Here is a 24,362-nt window from a genome sequence, read left to right on the forward strand (position 1 = left end):
AGAGAAGACACCTCATCCCTGTCTGTCAGTGCCCAAAGGGAGGTGGCAGAGCACGGACCAGGCTCTCAGCAATGGAACAGGAGGCACAGGCAGGAACTGATGCCCAGGAAGTTCCACCTGAACATGAGGAAGGACTTTCCTGTGCAGTGACCAAGCACTGAACAGGCTGCCCACAGAGGGTGTGCAGTCTCCCTCACTGGGGACATTCCACAACAATTCCAGGACACAATCCTGGGCCACGAGCTCTGTGCTGGCCCTGCTGGAGCAGGGAGGTAGGACCAGATGAGCCACTGTGGGCCCTCCAACCTGACACATTCTGCCCTTTGGTGATAAAGCTGATTTTAAAAACAGAGACAAGACATTGTCTAGAGATCAGCCAGGCTGAAAATGAAATGCAAGGGAAAGAAGTGCTATGTGTGCATCACAAAGGCAGCTCACGCAGGAGATTTAAGGTGTGGAGAAGATGGACAGAAGAATCAAGTGAGTTTTTAGCCACAGTCCTTTAATAGGGATTACACTTGGGTAATAAAAGCATAACACCATAGCACAACTCTTGGTATGTGACCTAACTAATAACTGTACAAATCCTACTGCAATGGCAGCAGGAGTCAAGACAGTCAGAAAAAAAAGATACCAAAACTTCCTTTCCCATTCCATTTGAACTGATTGCCATCAACAGAAACAAACATTTCCTGTGACATCAAGTTGTCATCAGCTTCTGTAAATCCCAGTTCACTCAGTCTTTTCCTCTGTATCTGTTTCTTCTTTGCAGAAGTAGCCCCAAGTACATTTGCAATTTCAGAGTTGTTTTCAGTTTGTTCAGAAGTCTCAGCTCGTTTATAAAGCTCCAACTCATCAGTTACACATCCAGGTTGTTCTTGCCTGGAGTCCTCTGCACAGGCTGTCTTATCACCTGCCTGGGTAGGTTGTGTACACCCTGAGGCAGGAAACAGAATGTCATCAACAGTCATGCAAAGCAGCCACATCATTAAAAAATCCTCAAACTAATTTTCTTCAATCATAACATTGTCAACTCATCCCACTCTTTGGTACTTCATGTACTTCATGAGAGGCACAAATTTGAAAATTATGAAGTATGCAATCCAAAAACCTGGGCATACTAGACTGACTTAGTAGTTTTGTGAGTTTCTTCTAAGCAAAGAAAAGTACCTTTTGTTCCCTGTGCTGAAGCATCCTTCATTTCAGAGGGCATCGCTGGTCTAACCAGGACCACACCATATCCTTCGTTATTGTGGATCATATTATTAACCATGGTTATCCTGGGAACCTCATAATCTTCATCTAAGAAGTTCTACAGAACAGAAGAGAAATCTAACATGTCACATCCAGCTTCAGGGACACAAAAATCTTCTAGTTTTAGGTAGAATCAGTTCTCTGTATTAGCTAGAGCAGGATTATTTACCAACACAGGAGACATTACGAAAGGCATTTTCTCCTTCTGGCAGATAAGAAATAAAACCAGGTAATTGCTGGAATTAATAAAAATGAAAATATCATACTGCAAAGCTGTCTGTCTGTAGGAGGGGTTTGTCTTTGCAGAACTGGTTCATCCAGCAAGGATCAAGGCAAGTGCCAGGCAAGCATCATGTGCAACAGGTCAGAGTTCCAGCACAGCACAGCAGGGCTCTGGGCCAACCCAAACCTGCTGGCACTAATTGTAGCAGTGATTAGCTTTTGGCAAACCAGTACCTTGTGACTGGGACTGACCTTGACCAGAATTCCCTCCTTGCAGTGGTGGATCCCATTGTGCAGCAGGGTGCACGCACTTCCTGGATAGATCTCCACACCAGCACCCTACAAGACACAGTTGGCAGCAGTTCACAAGTAGTTTAGGCACATTTTTACCCTACAAGATACAGTTGGGTAGTAGTTTAGGCACATTTACCACTGAACTTGACCAATCCATGGCACATCTTTGTGTTCACCTACCAGTTTGCACAATGCAAAACCGTGTTACCCCTCCAGCTGCACAGCTCTGTTACCCATCTCAAGCAGCAGTACCCAAGGCTGAGGCCCCACAGCATGGGACAGCAGTCCATGAAGGCCTGCTGAAGAGCAGCTGAACAGCCTTGCCTTACTTGCTTTGTGCTTTAGTCATCCCACTCAATACCAAAACTCCATCATTCTTCAAAATACCCAAAGAGTATCAGAGGCATTTTTGTGTTTATCACCCCTCTGTAAGAATCAAAGGTGTCCAAAAAGGGCATTTCACTTGCAGAAACAGAAATGAGAAAACTAGCTATGGGCAGAGAGACCAGAAAATAGTGCAGAAATACTGCAGGACATGAACCAGCCATGCAGCAATGATTATTTCACAGATGTCCCCTGTTACTGCATCACTTTGCTATCATCACACACAAATCAGCCTGAGACACTTCACTAGATTTGACTCCATCATTCTTCAAAATACCCAAAGAGTATCAGAGGCATTTTTGTGTTTATCACCCCTCTGTAAGAATCAAAGGTGTCCAAAAAGGGCACCTTTTTCACTTGCAGAAACAGAAATGAGAAAACTAGCTATGGGCAGAGAGACCAGAAAATAGTGCAGAAATACTGCAGGACATGAACCAGCCATGCAGCAATGATTATTTCACAGATGTCCCCTGTTACTGCATCACTTTGCTATCATCACACACAAATCAGCCTGAGACACTTCACTAGATTTGATAAGAGGCTACAAGACCCCTGGGACCAATCTTGATTCATTAACACGTAGCTGTCCAAAAAGAATTTGTAAAGGTTCTCTCCAGGGCAACAGAAGTCACCCTGTGAGTGACTGCACTATTTCCAGAGATAAACCTTTATTTTAAATTAGGAAATAAGCCCAAGTTAAGAATGAGTGTGTACCTTTGCCCCATAGAGATCTGAGTTTCTCATCAGTAGCTCAGCTGATGTCCTCACTGTTATTCCAGTGGTTTCACACTGTAACACACAATTCTCCAGTGTGGTTTTCCCATGATGGACATCTACATACACAGAAACAATTACTGCTGGATGAACCGGTTCTGCAAAGACAAACCCCTCCTACAGACAGCCTTGCAGCAGCTTTGCAGTGTGATATTTTCATTTTGTCCACTTCAGGTTCAATTCACTGATTTGCTCATGTGTGGTTTGCACCCATGCTGCTTTTCTGGTCCAAGCAGGGACACTGCTACAAGGGAGCACTGGTTGGAGATTTGTCTTACAGGTTGATGTCTTTATTTATAACAGCAATAATTCTTTTTGTTACATTCCTAAGAGACTTTTGGATTCAAAAGATATTAAATACATGCATACAAGTGTTAATAAACATTTTAACATGTTTAAAACCCAAACATCCGTTGAGGAGAAATACCAGTTAGCATCTTCTGCAAAGAAAAGGCCACAGCCAATAAACACCTTGGATACAACTCAGATTTAGCTGAGTGTCAGTTTGAAGGTGCTGGAAACAAAGTTCTACAGCACTCCTACAGCATGTGCTGCTCCTCACTGAAGCAATGACTGGGGTCAGCTACAGCTGAATATTGCCATAGGGGCTCTTCTGTGAAAAGAAGAATTGTTTCCATTTCCAGGCAGCCTGACACAGGCTGTGCTGCACTCAGTCAGGCTGCCTTAACAGCAGAACAAGATCAAGTTAATGATCTTATCCCAGTAGAAGAATAAAGTATAAGAGCCACAATAGTTTGAATGAACAAACAGAAGTTATTGTGATTTCCACATTATAAGCAAGTTAAAAAAAAAGAGGGGAAAGACTCAATATATATACCTGTAGGGCTCTTCTTTACAATATTTTGTTCAAGTGCAACACTGGGTCCCAGCTTTAATTCTAACACTAATTATGAAAGAGTCACAAAAAAGTCAAGATGCTTTTACACTTACTTAAAATCCCCTCCACAGCATCATGCTGCACTAACTTCAAATTGGAGATCTTTATATTGGCTCCTGTACAGTCAAAGAAGTTGTCTCCTTTCCCTTGTTTTTCTATCACGACATCATCTGGCAGGCCATAGCCTAAGGGCAGAGGTGAGAGATGCAAGCTCAGAGAATGAATATCTGGTGACAATGAGGTGCTCAGTACAGAACAGACATTTAAATCAAGGACAAAAGTTTAAATCGTGATGTTTTAATGCCTTGAATAGGATTTTCAACAACTGGCCAGGCTACACCTTACACCTCTGTGCCAAGGTACAGGGACTCCAAACTGAACTCAAAAGTTACCTTACTTGAATGGCACACAACAAAATGCAAAGTTATCTGAGAAAGTTGAACAAATGGGTAACTGAGCTCACATATGCCAAGGCCAAAGTTCTGACTCCCAACAGTTACCAACAGAGCAGCAGGATGCAGGAATTGAGCATACACAGGCATCTCCAGCCTGCTCTCAAAGGACAGAAGTTCACTACAGCAGGCAGAGATTCCCCAGAACACAGAGGGAAAAAGCAGTCTCACCACAACACAAGGAAAAAAAAGTGCAAAGGGCTTGATATTGTTAGCATGCTTCATTCAGCTTGCCTATTTCCATGGAATTTGGGGGGAAATTCAGTGCTCCTGTGTTGCACAGGCTTCCAGATTAATTCAGTTTAAAAAGCAGCTTTCACAAGCACATGACAACATTGATTTACTAAACCATCCATAGTTGTCAGCATTTAAGCACTTACAGGAAAATTTATGAGCATGTAAAGCTTTTATTGCTTGTCACTGACAAGAATCATGATAAGGAAAGCAATAATGCCACATCCATTACAGCAGCATGAGTCCTATCATTTTCTGAAAGCACACACAGATAAGAAGTGCCCGAGAAGGATGCCAGCTTCTAACCAAGTACATAAATAAATAAATAGTGCCACATGCAAGTAGAAAGGTTAAAACAAAATGAAAATAAAAAGCTTTGAACAAGAGTTGACAGAAAGTTTTAAAGACAGGCCATTTAATGCAAAGTTAAGTGACTGATACTTCAACACATGATATTACCTAGAAATCTGTTCCCACTGCCACTGATTTATGGTCACCCCTGGAGAGGAGGTGGCATGGGGCAGTCCCAGCATGTAAAAAGAGAGCACCACAGGACAGCAAAAGTTTAACTTCTCACCACTACAGAAAGATGGTATTACCCAAAGGAAGGCTTTTAGGAATAAATGTCCTGCAGAGTGCCTGCAGTTTTCTAACAGTGCCTTTAGCTTGCTTTACACTTCACTTCTGAAGCAGCAGCTCTAGAATGAAGATTCACCTGCTGCCCAGTGCTACTCACTCCCCAGCAGGGCTGTGCCCCTGCCTGGGGGGCTCCACAGCAGCCAAAGGCCACTGTCACCCACTGCCACTGAGCACAGATGATGCTGTAGGCTCCCAGCCAGCTGCAACAGCTATGGCACAAGCAGAGGGGAATTCTCAGGTGCCTCTGCAACACCACCTTGTCAGGCATGGAAGTTATCTTTATCATGACTTCCTGCAGCTGCTACTGCTTTAACCTTATTTAGTTCCTGTTTTTTATTTTATAAGTTTTTATTTATCCCTGATTTACTAATCTTCATACTTTCAACCTCAGTACTGACTGCACAGTAGCTGGGAAAAAACAGAAGCTCTACTAAGCAAAGTGACATATCTTTCATGAGTCATGCCTCCATCCCAAAAAAGCCACCAAAGCAGCCAGCTGCTCAGATTAGTGCCAGCAAAGTTTGTCTTGATGCTCCTACTTCAAATATTCCTGGCTGCTCCTACTGGTATAATCCCTTATATAAAACAGGAGTCCTTATTAAGAAGATTAAATACCTGACAAGTACTTGTTATTCAGAGCATGGCTTTTACTAAAAATACATATTTATATGCCTTGCTTCTTAAAATAGAGCAACTCATCCTTTAATGTGTGCTACTGCACCACTTTTATTTCAGTTTTCTCAAAGCAAGAAAAGCAATAAATAGCACCACACACAATTTTAGAACAATGTCATTCTTGAGATAAATAAAGCACTTTATCAATGCCCCTTGTCCTGCAGGTGCACTGGTTATCACAACGTGTGTCTGTATAAATCAAACACACACAGGAGATGGGGAAGAAAGAAAATGACTCATAAAACAAGAAGGGCAAGAAAAATAAAGTCCAGAACAACAGGAAATTAAACTCTCTGCCTTCTTCTCATTAAGAAGCTTTGACAAAATAAAAATGCAGCTAAATAAGTATCTGAACAGCTGCAGAAGCCCCAGTGATAAACAGACTATAGCACTGCAACAGTGTGTGCCTGCCTGAAGCAAAGGGATACACTGAGAAATCAAGAATGGTGAGGGAGAGACAGCAACATATCCTAGGCAAAGCAGAAGCATTTAAAACACAAATATTTTGCAAGAAAAATCCTAAAATCACATCTGTTGTGTATTTTTCTGCAGAAAAAAAAAAGTGCTAATCAAAAGTTCCCTCCTCCACCCACGTGCTTCATTCACTGCAGAGCCAGTGTGTGCCAGAGCCACTGGCAGTCCCTGCTCCCCATCACTCACATGGACATGCTCCAAGTGCCATCAGTAAATCCTAACAGCAGCTCCTGGCTCCTGCCCCCTGAACTCCTGGAGCTGCACCAGCACTGGGGCTCAGAGGCTGCCCCTGAGGGACATTCAGACAGAGAAGAACAAGGACATTTCTCAAGTACTCCTAAGTTAGTAGAAGCATCTCAGAATTACTTCTGTTTCCACTATTACAACCATCAAGTCCCTTAGGTTTCTATTGAATCCTCTCTATTACCTATTTAATCACCATTTATGCAGACAAATAGGAGGAAATTATGAATTTGCTATTAATCAGCAAAATCTGCAGTTTATCTGCACAGTGGCTAATTAAACAGCTCACTCCACCCTGCACTAGGCACAGCTCTACAACAGAAACAGGAACACTTGGAAGAAAAAAGCTCCTGGTAAACTCTGCAAAGAGTACATCCTTACACAGAGCTAGTTTAAGACATTCCATTTACTTGTTTAAGGACCTTTAGACTAGCAAACCTGCTACCTTCTAGCTCTATTGAATCAGCAATGGAGAACATGCCATCCACAAAATAATGGCCAGGACAGATGATGACCCTGTCTCCTTCATAACAGGCATTTACAGCTGATAGTGGATCACGGTGAAACTGCAAAAGACAAAAAAATACAATCAGCTCCCAAAGAATGCTGTAAAAATGGATGCATTTATGCCTGTAGAGCTTGCTTTTCAATTAAATGTTGCTGCTTTTGCTTTAAAGAAACCCCTTCAATTGCACTAATAATACAAAATTTCTACCTTGAATTCAAGAATTGTAGCCCTCTGCAGACAAAACTAGCCTTTAACATATGACTTTGATGTTTGTGTCACACCCATTGACCCCAGGAGAAAAGTGGGGCACACACAGATATAAGAGCACATGCACCCCAAAGCAAACTTCACTATGGCCTTCGTTCCAGGCCAACACTTCAATTGTGCCTAAGTGATTTGCCATGAATTTGCCATGAAGAAATAGATGACAGAAGGTAAAGAAAACAAAAACCAAACAATTCAGCAAGTAGATAAGAGCTAGTCTGAATACTTCTGTGTTCGCTCCTGGTACAAGTCACCCCCAAACAGAGTTCAAACACCACAGTGGTAAATAGTGTCCATATGACACTATTTTTCCTTGATAAAGAGGGCAGGCTGATATCCTTAACAAACATTACTGAGAGATTCAATACTGAAGGATTACAAATAGTAAATAAAAACTACACATTTATTGCTTCCCAGAAAATTCCAGGGTAAGCAAAAGAGCACTTTTTCCAGTTGCCAGGTCAGAAAATCAGATTTATAGCCTAAAAGTTACTCCAGGACCTTCTCCATAGCTCCATTCTGGCAATCTGTAATTCACTAACACAATCATAGTGCAAAAAACCATTTCATTTGGGTCTAAGGAATTCAGCCTCTTCTTAACTGCTGAAGTGCAAAGCCTTGTCTGAATTCACTAAAACGGAACATGGCTGCTCCTAAAATAAATCTATTTTCTATGTAGTACCAAAGCAAGAAAACTATGCTTCCTCCTTCAAACCCTACGTCATTATCATCAGCATCAAGAGACATGGGCATTTTAGAACTAAATTCAAGTGTCATGCCTTACAGTGTTTCATTGTAGAATTATTACAGGTTCATCTCATTTCCCACACACAGGAAGCTGCTTGTACAGAGTACTCAACAGGCACAAACAAATTAAAAGAAATTATTTGACTCATATAAATTTACCATTTATTGTTTAAATTACAGTGATATTTTTTGAACTGACAAAACAATCCCACCAGTGTAGTATCTTGCACGTGGTAAGTTAACTTATCCTTCCACATTGTTTCTTGAGAGGAAAAACTATTAGTAGACAGACAATTCCTGCTACTGCACCTGTATTTCTAAGGCTCCACAAGATTCTGGGCAAAGTTTGTCTCTTGTCAACAGCTGGAGCAGATTTGCTTTCATGGTCCAGGGCACAACATGAATGACCTTGGCACCCGTTGATCTCAGTCCTTTAGCCTGGAGGCTGCCATATTTTTGGTAACCAAACACATACCTGCAACAAAAGCAACAGAGCCAACAGCTCTTCCTCCAGTCCCCACCTCCTCTGAGTTCTGTGATTCCCCTTGGGAGCCTCCTCCCTGCACAAACCCCCCTCTTACCTCAGCAGAGGATTCTCAATTAGTTTTAGCCTTTGTTTTAAGTGCTCCACTTGGTCATACAATTTTAGTCCTTCCACCATGGAAACATTTTCTGCTTCTGAGTCCGAATCATTGCTTGATATGCTGTTCCTCACATTTAAAAACTTCTCATAGAGCTCTTCACATTGAGATAACAAGTTCTGGTAATCAGCTACCAGCCCAGAAGGCACCCGGTGTTCCAGGATGTCATAGTGCCTGCAATTCAGAGCAAGGGGTCAGCACATGGCACATTCACAGTCCTCAAAGACCAAACATGAGACTGGAGAGAACCCGAGAGTTCTGCATCAGTTACTTGAGTCAAGGTTCTCTGCAGTCTACATCAACACTACTCCATTTTATTTGAAGCAGCAAAACCAGAAAAATCGGAACAGACACAAATATTTTACTTTCTAAACAGCTGCCCACCCACCTTGAAAGACTCTACTATCAGAAACTCATCCTAAAAGAAAGGCATAAGCACAGCCATAAAAAAACAGTAACAATTTAGAAGGTAATGTCTAAGCCTTTATTAGAATAACTGAGAAAGAGTCACACACATTCTTCCTGGAGAATGATCAATTGACAAGTTTTTGTTTACATTCAGCTCTGTGGTGGTTTTTATTTTATGCCCAGAGGCAAAAAAATAGAGCATCCCATGGCAGCTATTATTAGGATTAAACTCATATGAGTGTGAGGGTGAGTATTGCTGGGTTTGGGGCACCATCTAAGGGAACACCAAGGCTCAGAAAACAAGTGGCAGCCTCAGTTGTGATCTCTTTCTGTACAAGATTTTGACCAGCAGACAGTGAATGCTGTTAGAACAAACTTGCTTTGGCTTACAAGTCAACAGGGGCTTTTTACACCTAATTGTGTGTCACTCTTCCCACATGACCGTTCCAGTGGCTCTGCCCTAAGAACAGCAAAGGGGTTGCACTCACAGTCTCAGTCGGGGCTCAACACATCGCACAAAGTAATCAAACTCATCCTCCTCCTCCTCGTCCCAGGTCCTCCAGATGCAACGGTAGAAGAACCTTTGGAAGCAAAGTGTTAAATCACCCAGGAGAGCAGAGTCAACAGCACTGGAAACACAATGTAACCAATTTGAGAATCCACCCCTCTCTAGAAATTCATATTACTGTCGCTTAGGCTGCTCAGTACCCACAAAGTCATCCTTCCTGCCTGTTGCTTACCTGCATTAAGAGTTTGATTTTGTGTGTCTAAGCTCAAAATTCATAATAACCTGTATTGTACTCTCTCAAAAGGGAGTGAACAGTCAAAACCTGGTTTTGAAAAGCAAGACTGACACTGCTCAGATTCAGAGGCTTTCTGGTTGTTTGGTTTTGGCCAATCACCCTTCAGCTAAGCTTTCTTTCTGACAATGTAGGTCATTCCTCCTATTTTAGCTTTTTTTGTCCAGTCCTACATCCTATTTGTGGAGAGGTTTCAAACAGCATGTAGTGCCTGAAAGAAGAGGTGGAAAAGAGATGATAAAGAAGAAAAAAACACACTATGTGAAGAGATACCTAAAGAATAAAGAGCAAATTTAGGGGACGAGGCAAAATGCAGAAAGAAGAATGGGACAAGAAAAAGAGAAAAATCCACCAAAATGTTATTGAAGAGAAAGAACAGTGTACTAGTCCACAGGTGATACAGTCCAAGGAACTCTGGGGTGAAAGAGAGGGAAAGCAGTCTCCTCAGAGCACCAGTCCTCAGATTTACTTTGGAAAGTCTGGCTTGTGGAGCTGCCAGCAAGGCCCAAGAATTCAGGACAGAACCCACTGGGAAGCAGCAGGGTGCAGTTGTCCTACCTGACATGCTCTATGGCTAGTGCTGTCTGGTCAAACTCTCCTGACTCATCATACACAACCCAGAGCTCCTGCAGCAGGACCTGATGTTCCTTCAGCTCCAGGAGCTCCTGCATGCACTCCAGGGTAAAGCTGCTGTCCTGGGACTCGCACAGGAACGGCTCACTGAGCTGCACAACCGCCTTCAGGGCCGGGAAATTCACGTCAACCACCTGTGGGAACAAACAGCTCTGAAATCCCTCAGACCCACCTGAGGGAGGGGAACTTCACATGGCTCAGTCAGGGCCATGCTGGGTCCCCACTGTCCCCACAAACCAGCACCAATGGCACCATACAGCCAAGGCCATCTCATCAGCTGAAGCAGGAACCCAAGTTAAGCTCCTCACAACCCCACAGCTAGAGAGCCTTTTCCACGTCCAAAACTTCATTCAAATCCCTCATAATACTCGTAACAAGGCCAGTAAGTTGCTTCCACCCCTCCCTTTTTTTTTTGTGTTGACATTTTTAAAAAATAGCAAAAATAATATCCTCAGACTCAAACAAATCAATACTTCACAGCCCTTTGGAACTCCTTTAAGGCTCATTTTTCAAAGTGCCCACAGGATACAAACAATCCAAAGAGATAGTCTGGGCCAGTGAAAGACATTTTGTTACTAACAGGGCAAAAAACAGCCAAGGAGCCGCAAAATTTTTCCCTCCTCAACCACGTGATGGAACTGCAAGTTTGAACATCCAAGGTTTGCAACACAGACATATGACCTGGACATTGAGAGACTTAGAAAAGTCTGTTAGAGAGGTAAATTATGTTAAGTGGAGACAAATGCCTGAGCAGCAGGGACCCACTCACCCCAACGAGGACCTCAAACACGTTAGTGCGCCAGATGGCCTGCCAGCCAGAGGGCTCCAGGACCTTCTCCAGGTACTCAGCTATGAACCGCTTCACCTCAGAGGCTTTGCAGTCAGCTACAAGAAATGGAAGACACAACATTTATGCAAGGAATGGAAGGAAACTCCTCCACATCATTGGAAAATGAAAGTCAACACAATTGAAATGTTCCTCTACCACCTCAAAAGTTGGGTTTCATTCTATCATGCTCATGAAAGCAAAATAGTATTAAATAAATGATAATACAATGGTATTAAACACATAACCTGTGCTTTATATTAAACAGATTTACAATACACAACAAAAAAAAAAAAAAAAGAAATTTAGGATGACCAGCTAAAATAGGGCACAGGATCCACTCCTTACAAACAGTTCTGCCTTTCCATCATTCATATTTTATTTACTGATATCAAAATTACTGCCTCCTGGTCCACCAGCTAGAGCGGCTGAGGTTACAGCATAAGTAGGCAGGACACTGTATCTTTTCCAGCCCCCATTATTAAAAGCATTTCACAGTTTAATATATACAACTGACTTCGCTTAATCTAAATTGTTTAAAGTTACTACAAGAATACTAACGCTACCTTACTTTCACATGAAAAAATTACTTACCCAAGATGTAATCCTGGTAGGCGCTGAATCGCTCGTAAAACAAAAGATGATTGGTGTGAAAAATATCCGGGAAAAGCACGTTCCCGTCTGGCACAGTCCTGCCCAAAGTAGTCCCTGGTTTGTCACGACTGCCATAGTCACTCCAGGAGTCAGCACTCCAGTCACTCTCGGCATCTTCCCGTTGCCGATCTGGGAAGAGGAGGGGAGTAAAGCAAAGCCCACAAACTGTCACATCAACCACCCACTCCTCTGTTCTCAAAAAACTGCTCAGCCCAACTCCATCATGATCCTGCCTTCTGCAGCACGCCTTAACTTACCCTTGGTGAAGCGTTTCAAACCCACAGACGTTCCTGGCCGCCCATTTCAGCGCCATGGTAGGCACTCAGAAACCAGATCTTCACGATTAATGGGAAAACAACTCCACCACATTTTAGAGTTGGTTTCCAGAGCCAGCCCTACCCTCGTTTCCAGCCCGGTGCCCATGCCCCGAGCCGGGGACCGGCCGGTGCGAGGATCGTCCAACCAAGCGGGCGTTCCCCTGCCCGGAGCGCGGCCCGCGGGGGATCCGAGCCCCGGCGGAGCAGCCCGGGCAGCACGGCCTGACCTGGCCGCCCCTCCCGTCCACACCACGCAGCTCATTCCTCGGGCACCGCCCGAGCGCGGGGCACAGCCTGCCCTGCCCGCCCGGCTCCCCGCGCCCTCCCTGCCCGCAGGCGCAGGCACACTCAGCCCGTACCCTCGGCCTGCTCGGGACGCTCCCGCGGGCCGGCAGCGGCGGCAGCAGCAGCAGCACCCGCGGCGGGCGAATCCCGGCCGTCCCCCTGCGGTCCCGGCGGCCGCGGCTCCGCCATTCCGCCCGCTCGGCTTCAAACCGCCCGGGCAACTGCCGGCGCCAGCGCCGCGCCCTCATTGGCTCGCGGCGGCAGCGCCCCACTCTGATTGGCCGTCGGCAGGCAGCGCCCCTCTCTGATTGGCTGTCGGCAGCGGCGGCCGTTGGCGCGCGGGTCTCTCCGCAGCCGCCGCTGGCCCCGTGCGTGGCGGGGCTCGCTCCGGGGCCGGGCGGGAGCGGCGCGGAGCGGGGGAACCTCCCCCTGCGGCACAACCGAACCACGAGCCGCTGCGGCCCCGCAGGCAACCGGCGGCCCTGCCTGCGGGGACGGGCGTTCCACACTCCGCCTGGCGCCCAGGGGTGCTGCCACCCCTGCCGAGAGCGGATGCACAGCGCCCGGAGAGAAGGAGCGGCCAAGCCGCAAAAATTGTAAAAGCATCCAACAATCAGCACCCTCAAAAAAAACAAAAACAAAAAAAAAAAAAAAATCAACAACAAATAAACGAACCCCAGCCCACAACTAAAAGAACGGAATTCTCTGGAGCGCCGGCCAGCCCCGCTTTGCCTCCAGCCCTGGTGTGTTCGTGCACAGAAAGCACCGGATCAGAATGTAAAACACCGGCCTGTTCCGTGCCCGGCGCTTCTCCCGAGGCCACCCGGCGCCTTTCGAGCTGTGACGGTAAGGGCCGGTGGGGACTGAAGGCAAAGCAATTGCTCGGGAACAGCAGCGGCCACGAGAGGGCTGCCGTGGATTTCCGACACGGCGGTGGAGCCGCTCCTCTCCCCGAGCCACTCCCCGCCCGCCTCCCGAGCGCCGCCGTCCCGCGGCACCGTGCCTGCCCCGAGCCGCTCCCCGCGCCCTCCGGAGCGCCGCCGTCCCGCCCCAGCAGCACCGCGCACGGGCACAGCACGGCACAGCCCGAGTCATCCCGGCACCACCCGAGCAGGAGTTTCCATAGGCCTGCTGAAACCAGCCCTTGCCCATCATAACCCCAAGAAGAGAACGGTATAGTCCCCAAGAGGTTTCTGTTGAATGTCGTCAGAATTTAACCATTATGGGTGTTTAACCATACACATATAGTTGTCATCTATCACAATTAGTTACAAAATTACAGTTAAACATCTGAACCCCTCCCAAAAGCTTATTGGAAAGGCCAGGCTTTCAGAGCAGAGTGTGTTTGTAAATCATGTGTCTTTAAATTGGCACGTTTTAAGTACTTAAGTGGAGGGAAGGGATGCCATCCGGTGGGATTTTCACAGGTTGAAAGGGGCCTCTTGGCCAACTTCATGCATTTGAACGAAGCCAAGCGCGAGGTTCTGCACAGATACAGGCTGGACTGAGACTATTCCTGGGGAGAAAAACTTGGTAGTGTTGGTGGATGAGTAACCATACAGCCATAAACTTATGGCTATGGAGGTTCCCATATTTACACGTTTCGATTATTTTTCCTCTAAAAAGGTACCGTGAATTCAGGGACTCCTCAGGGCTTACAGTGGGAAGATCAGTTCTTCCTCACCAAGGTGAAACACTGGCACAATGTTGAGATCAGGACAACCCATTTACCCCTATTTGTTTTGTTTACAAAATAGCAGGGGGCAGATTGTGTTCCATTATATAAGACTTACACACTGTTCAGCTAATTATCCCAAATCCTTGTAAAGAGCTGTTTTACTTCAAAGGAATACAGCCCTGGCCCCTTATTTCCAGAGCCAGTGATTGCTGCTCCAAGTGTCATGGACATACTAAGCTCCATTTGGTCAAAAAACTCCTCTGCAGTTGGTTTCCTTCCCCTTATATTTGAAATAGAAACAGTCCTCTTATTGTTGGAAACCTTCCACTTTTCAGCTTGCATGTGCATGCAGAGTGCAGACCATCAGTTATTTTCCTGAACTCAGTTATTTTTCTCCCTACAATGTTTATCCATCCAGTTTATTATTGAACATGAATTTGTGCTTTGCTTTCCTGAACCTCATCTGGCAACTCAAAGTCTCCTTTTGCACAGCACTCTTGCCTTTTACCTCAGCTACTCTTTTTTGCACTCTTGTTTTTTTGTTTTTTTGTTTTTTTTTTTTTCCCCTGTGTAAGACTGACCAGGTCTGGGTGAAGTCCAGGGGACTGGCAGTGTTTCACATGGAACAATGACACTCCTGAGTTTGAGAGGAGGAAGAGAAAGAGCTTGCTCTCATACTCTGCTCTCAGTTCTCACACTTTTGAATGAAATCTCACTGCTGTTGCTCCTGTGAATGAGATGGATCACTGAGATGTTTCTAAAACCCCTAGCCTTATCTTAGGCCCCAAATAGATTTTTTTCACCTGCTCTTTCCCTTGAAATACTGAAAGAGCAAGGGGTGCTCATATGCAGAACTCTGTCTTTTGAAATCTGAAATAGGCCTCCACTTCAAAACTTGACATAGCAAATAGAGTTTGAAAATCACAAAGGTCATTAATTGCTTTACAGAAATTAACACAAGTGCAGCTATATAAACCTAAGGAAATGCAGAGAGGAACTAGTGTCTTACTACTAAAAGATCATTAATTGTCTTTTGGTATTTCAATAATTTTAACTGAAGAAACACAATGGTAAAACAAACCCCACAAGTGGGATTTGGCTCACCTGGGTGTTCCCAGACATGTCACAGATCACAGTAGTTCCAGTGCAGCTGCCACAAAGGCATCAGTGAGGCTGTGCTGGCTCAAAGCCTGGTGCTAACACACCCCACTGGGTAAGAGGAGCCTCAGCTCCCCACGGTGCAGCTCTGGTGGCTCCAGTAATTACAGGTAAGTTATTACAGCCAACAGGGCCAGGATATCCCTGCCTTCCACATGTGTGCTTATGAAAACCCACCCATCTACAGGAGTACATGTAGGATAACAAACTCACTGGGTCACTCTCAACCAGACCTTCATTGTGCCACTGATCTCCCTGGAGCAACGTCTGTTCATGCCAACTGAAAATCTGATCCAGAGTTGAAAACCTGAAGAAAAATAGTAGAGTGTTTTAGCCAGTGTCCTTATCCAAAATTTAAAAACAAGAAAAAAAAAATCTCTTCATTCTAATTTGCTGCTGGTACTGATTCTCTTTTGTGGGCATACACATATCTCATTTGAGAGTAGAAACTACTTGCTTTAAGATGTCTTAGAATAGTGTCTTCTTAACCATGTCTCAGTACAAGGCAACCTTAACCTACAAATCAAATCAAAAGATCAAATTATTTAATTACACACAATGAAAAAAATTGTTAGTTAATATAAGGCTTGCAAATCAGAAAATGTCTATGAAATGTGGGGAATAAGCAGCTGAGCCAAGCCAGCCGAGATGTGACAGTGATGGGAAAGAAACAAGTATGCACAAAAGAAAAAAATTTAGAAGGAGACCACACATAAGACAGTAAAACATTCCTGTGTACCTTTCTCGTTTTGGCACACATTTTCTTTGTTGCCATGGCAATCACTGTAGTCTTTCTAAGCCTCTGTTTCTGCACTGTAAAATGCAGATAATATTTTTTACTGCCTATGTTTCAGTAATGCAATTGCAAAGCACTTTTATGGCAGGGGATGAATGGTGTCACATAACTGCAGATTGCTGTTAATTAGTTGGCTTATTACAGATTGGGTTAGATAACTGGTATTCTTTGACAGGTATCTCTTCAGTCTTTAGATTTTCTTTTGTAGCAGTATAAACTTAAACCACTGCAAACCTAAATGCATTAATTCTTACCAGAAAAGCAACTGAATTTTTCAAACCTGTTCTCAATTCTTTTTAGAATCTTCTCAATATTGGCTTCTTCAGGAAGATACTGGGTGGCTTTAGGATTGTGCTAATAGCCACTTTATATTTAAAAACCCCCAATAACTGCATTGCTTATTTGGATTTTCATGTTAATAGACCATTTTTCTCTTGCAATTTACTGCTTCCAAAATTCTTGTGTCCTCCTATCAAGGAGGTGGTAAAAGAGATTTTAGCCTTTTGCTCATTGAAGAGGATACTGCAGTTCTGTTTTCAAGATCCACTGAAGAGCAAAGGAACATTCTAGGAGACCCTGCTTTGAGCAGGGAGATTGGGTGAATGACCTCCAGTGGTCCCTTCCAACCTTACCCATTCTGTGATTCTGTGAGAATGCTTCAGCAGAACTGGGTGCAGCTAAGAACTGATCTATTATAGGTGGGGGGTTATCTTTTCCTCTTTTTCCTTCCCATTATTTTACATAAATTGAGACATATCTGCAGCTCAGCCATGCTCTCACCTGAGGGAACTTTCAATCTAGACATTGATTCACATAGGACTCTACATAATAATGGAAATTCAAGTTCATGCAGAGTGCTTGACTAAGACTCACCTGCAACAGAAGAGCTATTGATCATGTTCCCTTGGGCCTGTGAAGGGCCCTTCTTCAGATACTCATCTCTCTGGGGAAAGGCCTTAGAAGAGCCAGGAAGCTCTTTTTGAGATGCCTCAAAATTGTCAGGAGCACCAGAGGCATAAAACAAGGCTCCTGCAGTTCCTCAACTGGCTGCAGAGTACAACAGGAACACAGCCCACAACAAAATGTTCTCTTTGTTTGGAGAGAAACAATAGGCAGGCAGATTTTTCCAACAGATGTTAAAATTGAAATTAAGAATTGATGGGAATAAATAGAGACTTTAGGCAAAACCAGAAACTGTAAACAGGCTTCAGCTTTATGACTAATGCTGTGAGATTCATATATCAGGCATTTAGCACTGTATAACACAGTGAATGCTGGTTTTTGCCTTATTACTGTCAAAATTTTCACTGGCATCATTGCCATTACTGACTCTTCAACTTCCTGCCCCTCTAGAGCTGCTGACCACATCTTTGAAAGAATAGTGATTAAAAGTAAAGCTGAAATCATGATAACACCAGATGCAGAATGCAGCAAATTGTTAGGCACAATTATGTCAGGAAGAAGGCATGATTGAAGAGAATGAAAATCATTTGCACTAGTGATTTTGCGTGATCATTGCACCTCTTCATTCACTGTAAACAAAACAAAATTAAATTTACTAATGAACCAACAGAATGCAGCTGCTAGAGATAGGATATGTTGTTTTGATCTTCCTTTCCTTCCTTTCATCTCAGTTAAAATTTTGAACATGGCCATTTAAAGGCAATTCTCCTATATTTTTGTGATAGTTCAAGTACTTTAGGTTCTTTTTTCCAGCGGACAGCTGTGTTGTTATCTTGACAACTAATGTGTAGTAATGACGGATTTAGGTCTTAAAAATTAGCTACTAAAGTGTGTCAGAAAAGAGATGAATTAGCCTGAAGTGATTTCTGACAAACACTCGTCAGTGGATCCATGAGTGTCTGAGCAGATGGCAGCTGGGAAGCTGGAGCTGTGTCACTGTGCTCCCTGCAGTGCCAGCCAGAGCACTGAAGGCACAGACACTTCAGCCTGGGCAGGAGAAGCCAGAAGAGAGAATGCAGAGTACACTGGACTTGTGGATTTGCTTTTGGTGTTGATTCTGCAATCTGCTCAGCAAATTGTGCATAATCACAATGATCCTACGTGCTGCAATAATGACACAACCCATAACTACACACACACTTAAATGATAAAGCCAATTCTTGCTCTAACAGAATTCTGAAGATACTTGGGAATTTTTAAAATATATTGAAAGCCTTTCAGGAAAGAAGTATTTCAGACAAAATACATGTTTTCTGCTCAGTAAAGCAGGTACTGGGGTACATTCTAAGGTCTTTGGTTTATAAAAACAATAGAATATGTGACCCAGTGATTCCAAACAACTGCAATCCATTCAATTAACATCTTGTTAATTTAGCTTGTATGAAAAAAGGAGCTTTTTTTTTTTTTTTTCAAAAACATATTTTGGTTATTTAGTGAAATGTTTTAATTCTAATATGACAATGAAAAGATGCCTTTTGATCTATATATACTATCCTCAAATTATACCCAAATAAATAAATAAAATAATTATTAAGTAGTGTAAAATAAAGTATTATTTTTCTTCTGAAAAAAACCCTTTGGTTTTATCCAAACCAGTTTCCTCTCTGGTGGCCCTTTAATTAGCTGTAAATCTTACCCTTCAAAACCAGATCCCTATTTATTTAAAAATAAAAAGGATAAATCTTAAAGTATTTGAAGCCAGTGCATTTCTTTCCTTGGTACACATTCCCACCCTGGAATAGTGTCTGTAATGTAGAACATATTCCACTGAGGTGGAAAATGGGTCTTGGCCAGCTAAAAGTAAAATTAAATTAAATTAAATTAATTCAATTCCAAGTTCTTAATATTGTTTTTATGCTCTTTTTTTAGCTAAACCTTTTTGGTTGGGAGCAAAGCAAAGCACTGTGTGCTGATGAGAATCCATTGCTCTGTCTGCACAGTCAGACTCCTTCACAAACCGACCAGATTGTCCTTACAACAGGGCTGCTGCTAGTGAGCTCTCTCCCTTGCCAGCTTCCCTCCTTGCTTTCCAGCACAGGAAAAACACCCAGGAAATATCCAGTACGTGAAAGAATAGTCTAAAGTATTTCTAAAGTGTGCAGAGGCAGGAATTTTGCGAGTCCCTTTCAAACCCAGCGTTCTGTAGGTGCCACTGCATGGGCAGCAGGATCTCTCAGGCTCAGTCCAGCTCTCAGCTTCTCAGCACTGTGCAGAGCTGCTCACAGGGAATGCACAGAGCTCACATCCAGCGTGGGCCCATCCTCACCCCCACTGGACAATCTGGTTTGCAGAGAGGACCTGATTTCCCACATCCCCAGGCACCCACTGTCCCGCAGGAGCCAGCAGGGGCTGTGCTCAGGAACCCTGAGCAGCACTGCAAGGAAACCAGGCCAGCACCACCACTTCCACAGCCTGGGCAATGACTGACACTGCTGTGGCCTTTGAGTTACAGCTTCTGGAGGTACAGCAGGAAAGTGAAACACCAACATGAGTGGCAGTATCCCCACTAAGTACTTTAAACAAAAATTCTTCTCTTGCTAATATAAAGGCAACTCCATTTAAATACCAATATAAGACAAAATTACTTGTTAAAGCTCTATGAAAATAACAATATTAATTATTAAATAGGTAGAGCTCCTTATTATAATATTTTATTGTTTTTTCTTTTACTACATCCTTTTAGACCCCCTCCTCTTACATCCTTGTTCTCTGAACAGGATAGCTCTTATGCTGAAATAAAGAACAATTTATAAGCAAAGAGTATTCCTGAGGTAGAAAGCTCAGCCCCATCCATGGCAGGACAGTGGCCCCACCTGTGGCTGGAACAAAGCTTGGTGGAAGCAAGCAATAGAAATCCAGTTAAAGCTTCATTAAAGCACAGGCTGTAGAGGGTGGCCTAGCTCCCCCAGCTCCCAGGCAGTATTGTTGTGTGTACTCAGCACCTGTTCCAGGTGGCACAGGGAAGCATGGATGTGCCCAGCTGGGTGGGAAGTGCCCAGCAGTGTGGTATTCCCAGGGGATGAAAACTATTTCTTGTGTGTCCTTGATGGTGCTGACAAATAAAGGCTGACTGACTTTGTACAAAGTCAAATGCCTGTCTGCCTGAGCTGTAACTCACTAAATATGCAGCTTCCTGCTAGACAGATAAAACTCCAGCATTCCAAATCTTGTCCATAAAAAGCATCTTTTACTAACATCCTTCTCTTGGTATCAAGCATTCTGCAGCACTTGTAATCACACCCTGGCACGTGCTTGTCACTGACTTTTTCATCCCACATTCCTTCCATTCATTAACTCCCTTCCAAGTACCAAAATGCGAGGTTTCCGCGTTGTCAGTGGCAACAGTACATCAGTCATCCCTAGCACAGCTCCCTGTGTGACACACCAGCTCCTGCTTTCCTGCTGAAGTCTGGAGGAGTGAGCAGGCACTGAAATACAGCCAAGGACCTGAAAAGCCTTCACAGGAATATATCATCAATATGCTTCTAACAAATGCGCCCAGTGAGAGATGCTGCTTTTGACAAGGCAGCACACAGACTCCTCTCAAAAGCTGCCAAGAAATGGCACAGTCCTAATTCCCCCATCACAAACAGGTGTTGCTGTCCAGGAGTTAACACCAGTACTGAGCCAGATGTTTCACCTCAGAGAAGTTAAGGCTGAGAACGACTGGGAGAGACAATGTTTTTGTTCAGAGCTCTGCTACTGACAAGAGGAAGATAATAGCAAGTGGTTTTCTCTAACTGTATCAAACAAACCTGGTCCCAAATGGAATATCCCATATTTACAGACATTTACTTTCCATATGCCTCTATATCCATCCTGATCTGTAGTTATTTACTTGAGTTAATCAAACATCGTTCTTTCTAGAACTCTGCTAATACCAACACATGGCCTGGCTGTTCAAATGTTATAACAGATCAAAATGAAATGTCCAGATATTGCACTGGAAAGATTGAAAGGAGTTACTGTACTCATCACTTGTCCAGTTAGCCTGGTAAAAACAACTTGTCACAACTCCTTGCCAGAATTGATACATAGTTGGGAATGATAAAAACCAGTAACTCTTAATAAAAGGCCAGACCAAGGCTGGTTATTTTCCGTGTGAATCACATTGCAGTGCCACTTACATTGAGCTGTTGTACTGCATGGGAACCAAAAAGTCCTCCAGAAACTTGCATAGCCAGGACAAAACTCAAGGATAAAGCATAAAAGTGGGGGCTGAAAGAACAAAACAGTAGCAGCAATCCAAGCAACAGCAATGAGTTTTGAGAGAGGACAGAAAATGCATTTCAGGAGTGTCTGTATATGTGCATATAAACATGCATGGAGAGAAACCTTACTCAGTCTAAGAAAAGACAACATGAAATCAGTAACAGAACAGATTGTAGCTGCACCCAAAAAAGCACAAGTGATACAAAACCCCTCTCCTAGCTACCAGAAAGAAAAATACAGCAAATATTTTACCTGTGACTAGAAAAGGGACTGACTTCTAGGGAAATCAGGTTAGCCTAAATACTTTAGATATATGGTATATTTTTATACTTTACTCATTATGTTATTCATTTAAGCTTTCTGAGACCATGGACATAAATAACAAAATGATATGATATGATATTATATGATATGATATGATATCACATCACATCACATCACATGATAATATCTTACTCTAAATTAAGAAGGCAGCCTGGCACCACTGCTCTCTTCTAAAGCATCCCCCTCCTGATGCCCAAAAGCTAGGCTGGAAATAAATCCCCATAGACTGGTGTCCACAGAGCAGGTATTTTTTTATTGCTTTGACAGTGGTGAGTGTTTTGTGGCTAATTGGTTTTGCACTTGCCATTTTTTCATTAGTACTGTACTTATCTACCTCTAAAGCAGGTGGACCTGGTGAGTTTTTTCTTCTTTTTTTGTCTATTCAGCTTAAGCAACTAGTTAACCATATACTAGCCATTTCATTGTATAAAAAGTTATATCTGGTTGTATAGGTATAAAAAGCTATGATTCAGGTTAGACAGGTATCAGGTTATATAGATATCTTAAAACTCAAGCTACATAAGCACCTCGTAACTTTGATCTCAGCTATATAGGCATCACTCCGAAGCAGCTACTCAGCAGGGCCCTTGTTGCAAGCTTAACACCCTTAACAGTTACTGCAGAGCCATGTAACCATGTATAACAAGTATACAGAGTTCAAGTATAACAGAACTTAAAAATGAAATTTAAAAGTGAAAAGTATAACAGAATTTAAAAGTGAAAATATCAGCTCAGAAACAGGAAACCTTGCCCAAATTATTTCTTTGCATAGTTTGTTGGTTTTTAAGAGGGATCCTGGTCTGATAATGTTATCTGTTATCAAACATGAAGGTTTTGTTGCAACCAAAGCAGATGGAGACACAGAGCCCACAGAAGCAGCATCTGGAAAAGGCAGCTGCTTCATTTAGAGCAGGAAGCAGCTCTGCTGGTTTTAGGTAGCCTTGTTAGCAAACTGGAACAGGAGTGGAGACTGCTCAGGATGTGGTGATGAAGGTGCTATTCTGCTGCCTCTGCAGCTGAGGAAAACACAGGCTGTTCAGGGAGCATCCCTCCTGACACTGGCTTAGGAGCAAAGTCTGTATGACATTTTGAACAAGAACATGAAGCTCCTATCATCATATCAAATTGTGAGAGTTGTTAAAGCAAAGACTATGACCAAAAGGAAACAAAACAACCCTTATTTTTCTTAGTTTCATGTCACAGATGATTATGTAGAAAAATATTATAAGGTGACACCTTCTGGCTGGTTTTATACCACTGACCTGATGATTGCGAAGAATCCCATCCATTGTGCATCTCTGCTTCTATGAAAAGTTCCTGTGCAGCCACAACCTCTGCATGAGGAATAAAGACGAGAATCCTAGCAGGGAAAAAGCCAACAAAACCCAACAAACCAAAAGGTGCAGAAGAGACACACAGGCAGCTTCCACAGATGTTGATGTATTTCACAGGAAGGCAATGGGAGCTTTTTCTTATGGAGTAGATCCTTCTTAGCCAATAACCTGCTATTGTTTAAGTGTTACCATTAAGGCTGGACTCCAAAAGGTAGTCACAGCCTGAGCAGATGCATCAGAGCTTGATTCTAACTGTAAGGAGCCCTTGAAAACCTACCCAGGTGATGAAGAGAAAAAATGCCAATAATATCTATCATTAGCAATTGTAACATATTTTCTCATTTACCATAGTGCCACCCCTCAGAAAAACCAGCATGGACCAGCCATGATCAATGCAGGGTGTAACACCTTTGAGTACCTGAGAAACATTATACCCTTTTCACCTTGAAACTTTTACAAAAATTCTTCACCCTACCCATGGATAAATAAAGCTGTTGCTGCATCAGAGAAAATCAGAAGGCTGATCTGGTGGAAGAAAACTCATTAATCTCTATGATGAGATGACAAGTTCACCACATAGCTAGAAGTGCAGCACCTGTGTTTCCATTCCATTTCAATTACATTCTTTGTACAAATAATAAAACTGAACTCATCATCAAAGGATGAGTATCAAATTTTAATACAGCAGATTTTTTATCATCCTTCTTACAAGCAAGATGAAAAATAAATTTGATTAATCTACACTGTGTCCCATCAGACAGACATGGATGGGTGAGTATTGACAGTTACTTCAGGCATCTAATTCATGTTCCAGTGTTCAAAGCCAAGGTCACTCTGGAAAGTCTTTGGGAAGCACAGACCCCAGACAGTGGTGTCTTGATTAACCCCGGGAGGCACCTACTGTGTAATCTCAGTGGAATCTGGTAACTTACACCAAAACCCCTGCAGAGCAACAAATGGAAAGACATGTAATTCACTGAAAATTCAGACTGGGATGTGAAGCTGCGTGAAAAATGCAGAGAAGTCTTATTGATTTCTATAAATCCCAGATCACTTTCTTCTTCTGACCATCTCTTACATATTTCATGGTCAGAACCAAACAAATATTCCACTGAAATCTGGGTTTTGACTCACAGACAGCCTACACAAGTTGTTGAGGTGACGATTTGAAAGCTACAAAAATGCAGAGCAATGTCAGAAGCTATTTTTTTATGAGTCAGACATAATAAATACACACACATTGAAATCCTTGAATTTCTTGATTGAAAGGT

General features: G+C 43.2%; 1 protein-coding gene across 1 annotated transcript; it reads right to left on the bottom strand.

Moving 5' to 3' along the window:
* Positions 1–617: 617 nt before the first annotated feature.
* SHCBP1 (SHC binding and spindle associated 1) lies at positions 618–12,821 on the bottom strand. Its single transcript, XM_041400803.1, has 13 exons — positions 12,701–12,821; positions 11,965–12,153; positions 11,314–11,429; positions 10,470–10,678; positions 9,600–9,692; positions 8,644–8,877; positions 8,372–8,537; positions 6,989–7,109; positions 3,880–4,011; positions 2,869–2,987; positions 1,729–1,815; positions 1,127–1,312; positions 618–917 (listed from the first exon to the last, which is right to left on the bottom strand). Exons 1-13 carry the CDS (start codon positions 12,813–12,815, stop codon positions 618–620), a joined length of 2,067 nt encoding a protein of 688 aa, XP_041256737.1. The 5' UTR covers positions 12,816–12,821.
* Between the last annotated feature and the right edge of the window lie 11,541 nt (positions 12,822–24,362).

This window comes from Onychostruthus taczanowskii, unplaced genomic scaffold, assembly GCF_017590055.1.
Source record: "Onychostruthus taczanowskii isolate IOZ18803 unplaced genomic scaffold, ASM1759005v1 scaffold18, whole genome shotgun sequence".
Classification (NCBI taxonomy): domain Eukaryota; kingdom Metazoa; phylum Chordata; class Aves; order Passeriformes; family Passeridae; genus Onychostruthus; species Onychostruthus taczanowskii.

Coding starts and splice junctions, on each gene's coding strand:
- SHCBP1 (XM_041400803.1), bottom strand. CDS start 12,815: ATGGCGGAGCCGCGGCCGCCGGGACCGCAGGGGGACGGCCGGGATTCG. Junction 10,679..11,313: donor TGTTTGAGGTCCTCGTTGGG/GTGAGTGGGTCC, acceptor TTGTTCCCACAG/GTGGTTGACGTGAATTTCCC. Junction 1,816..2,868: donor CAGATCTCTATGGGGCAAAG/GTACACACTCAT, acceptor TGTGTCTTGTAG/GGTGCTGGTGTGGAGATCTA.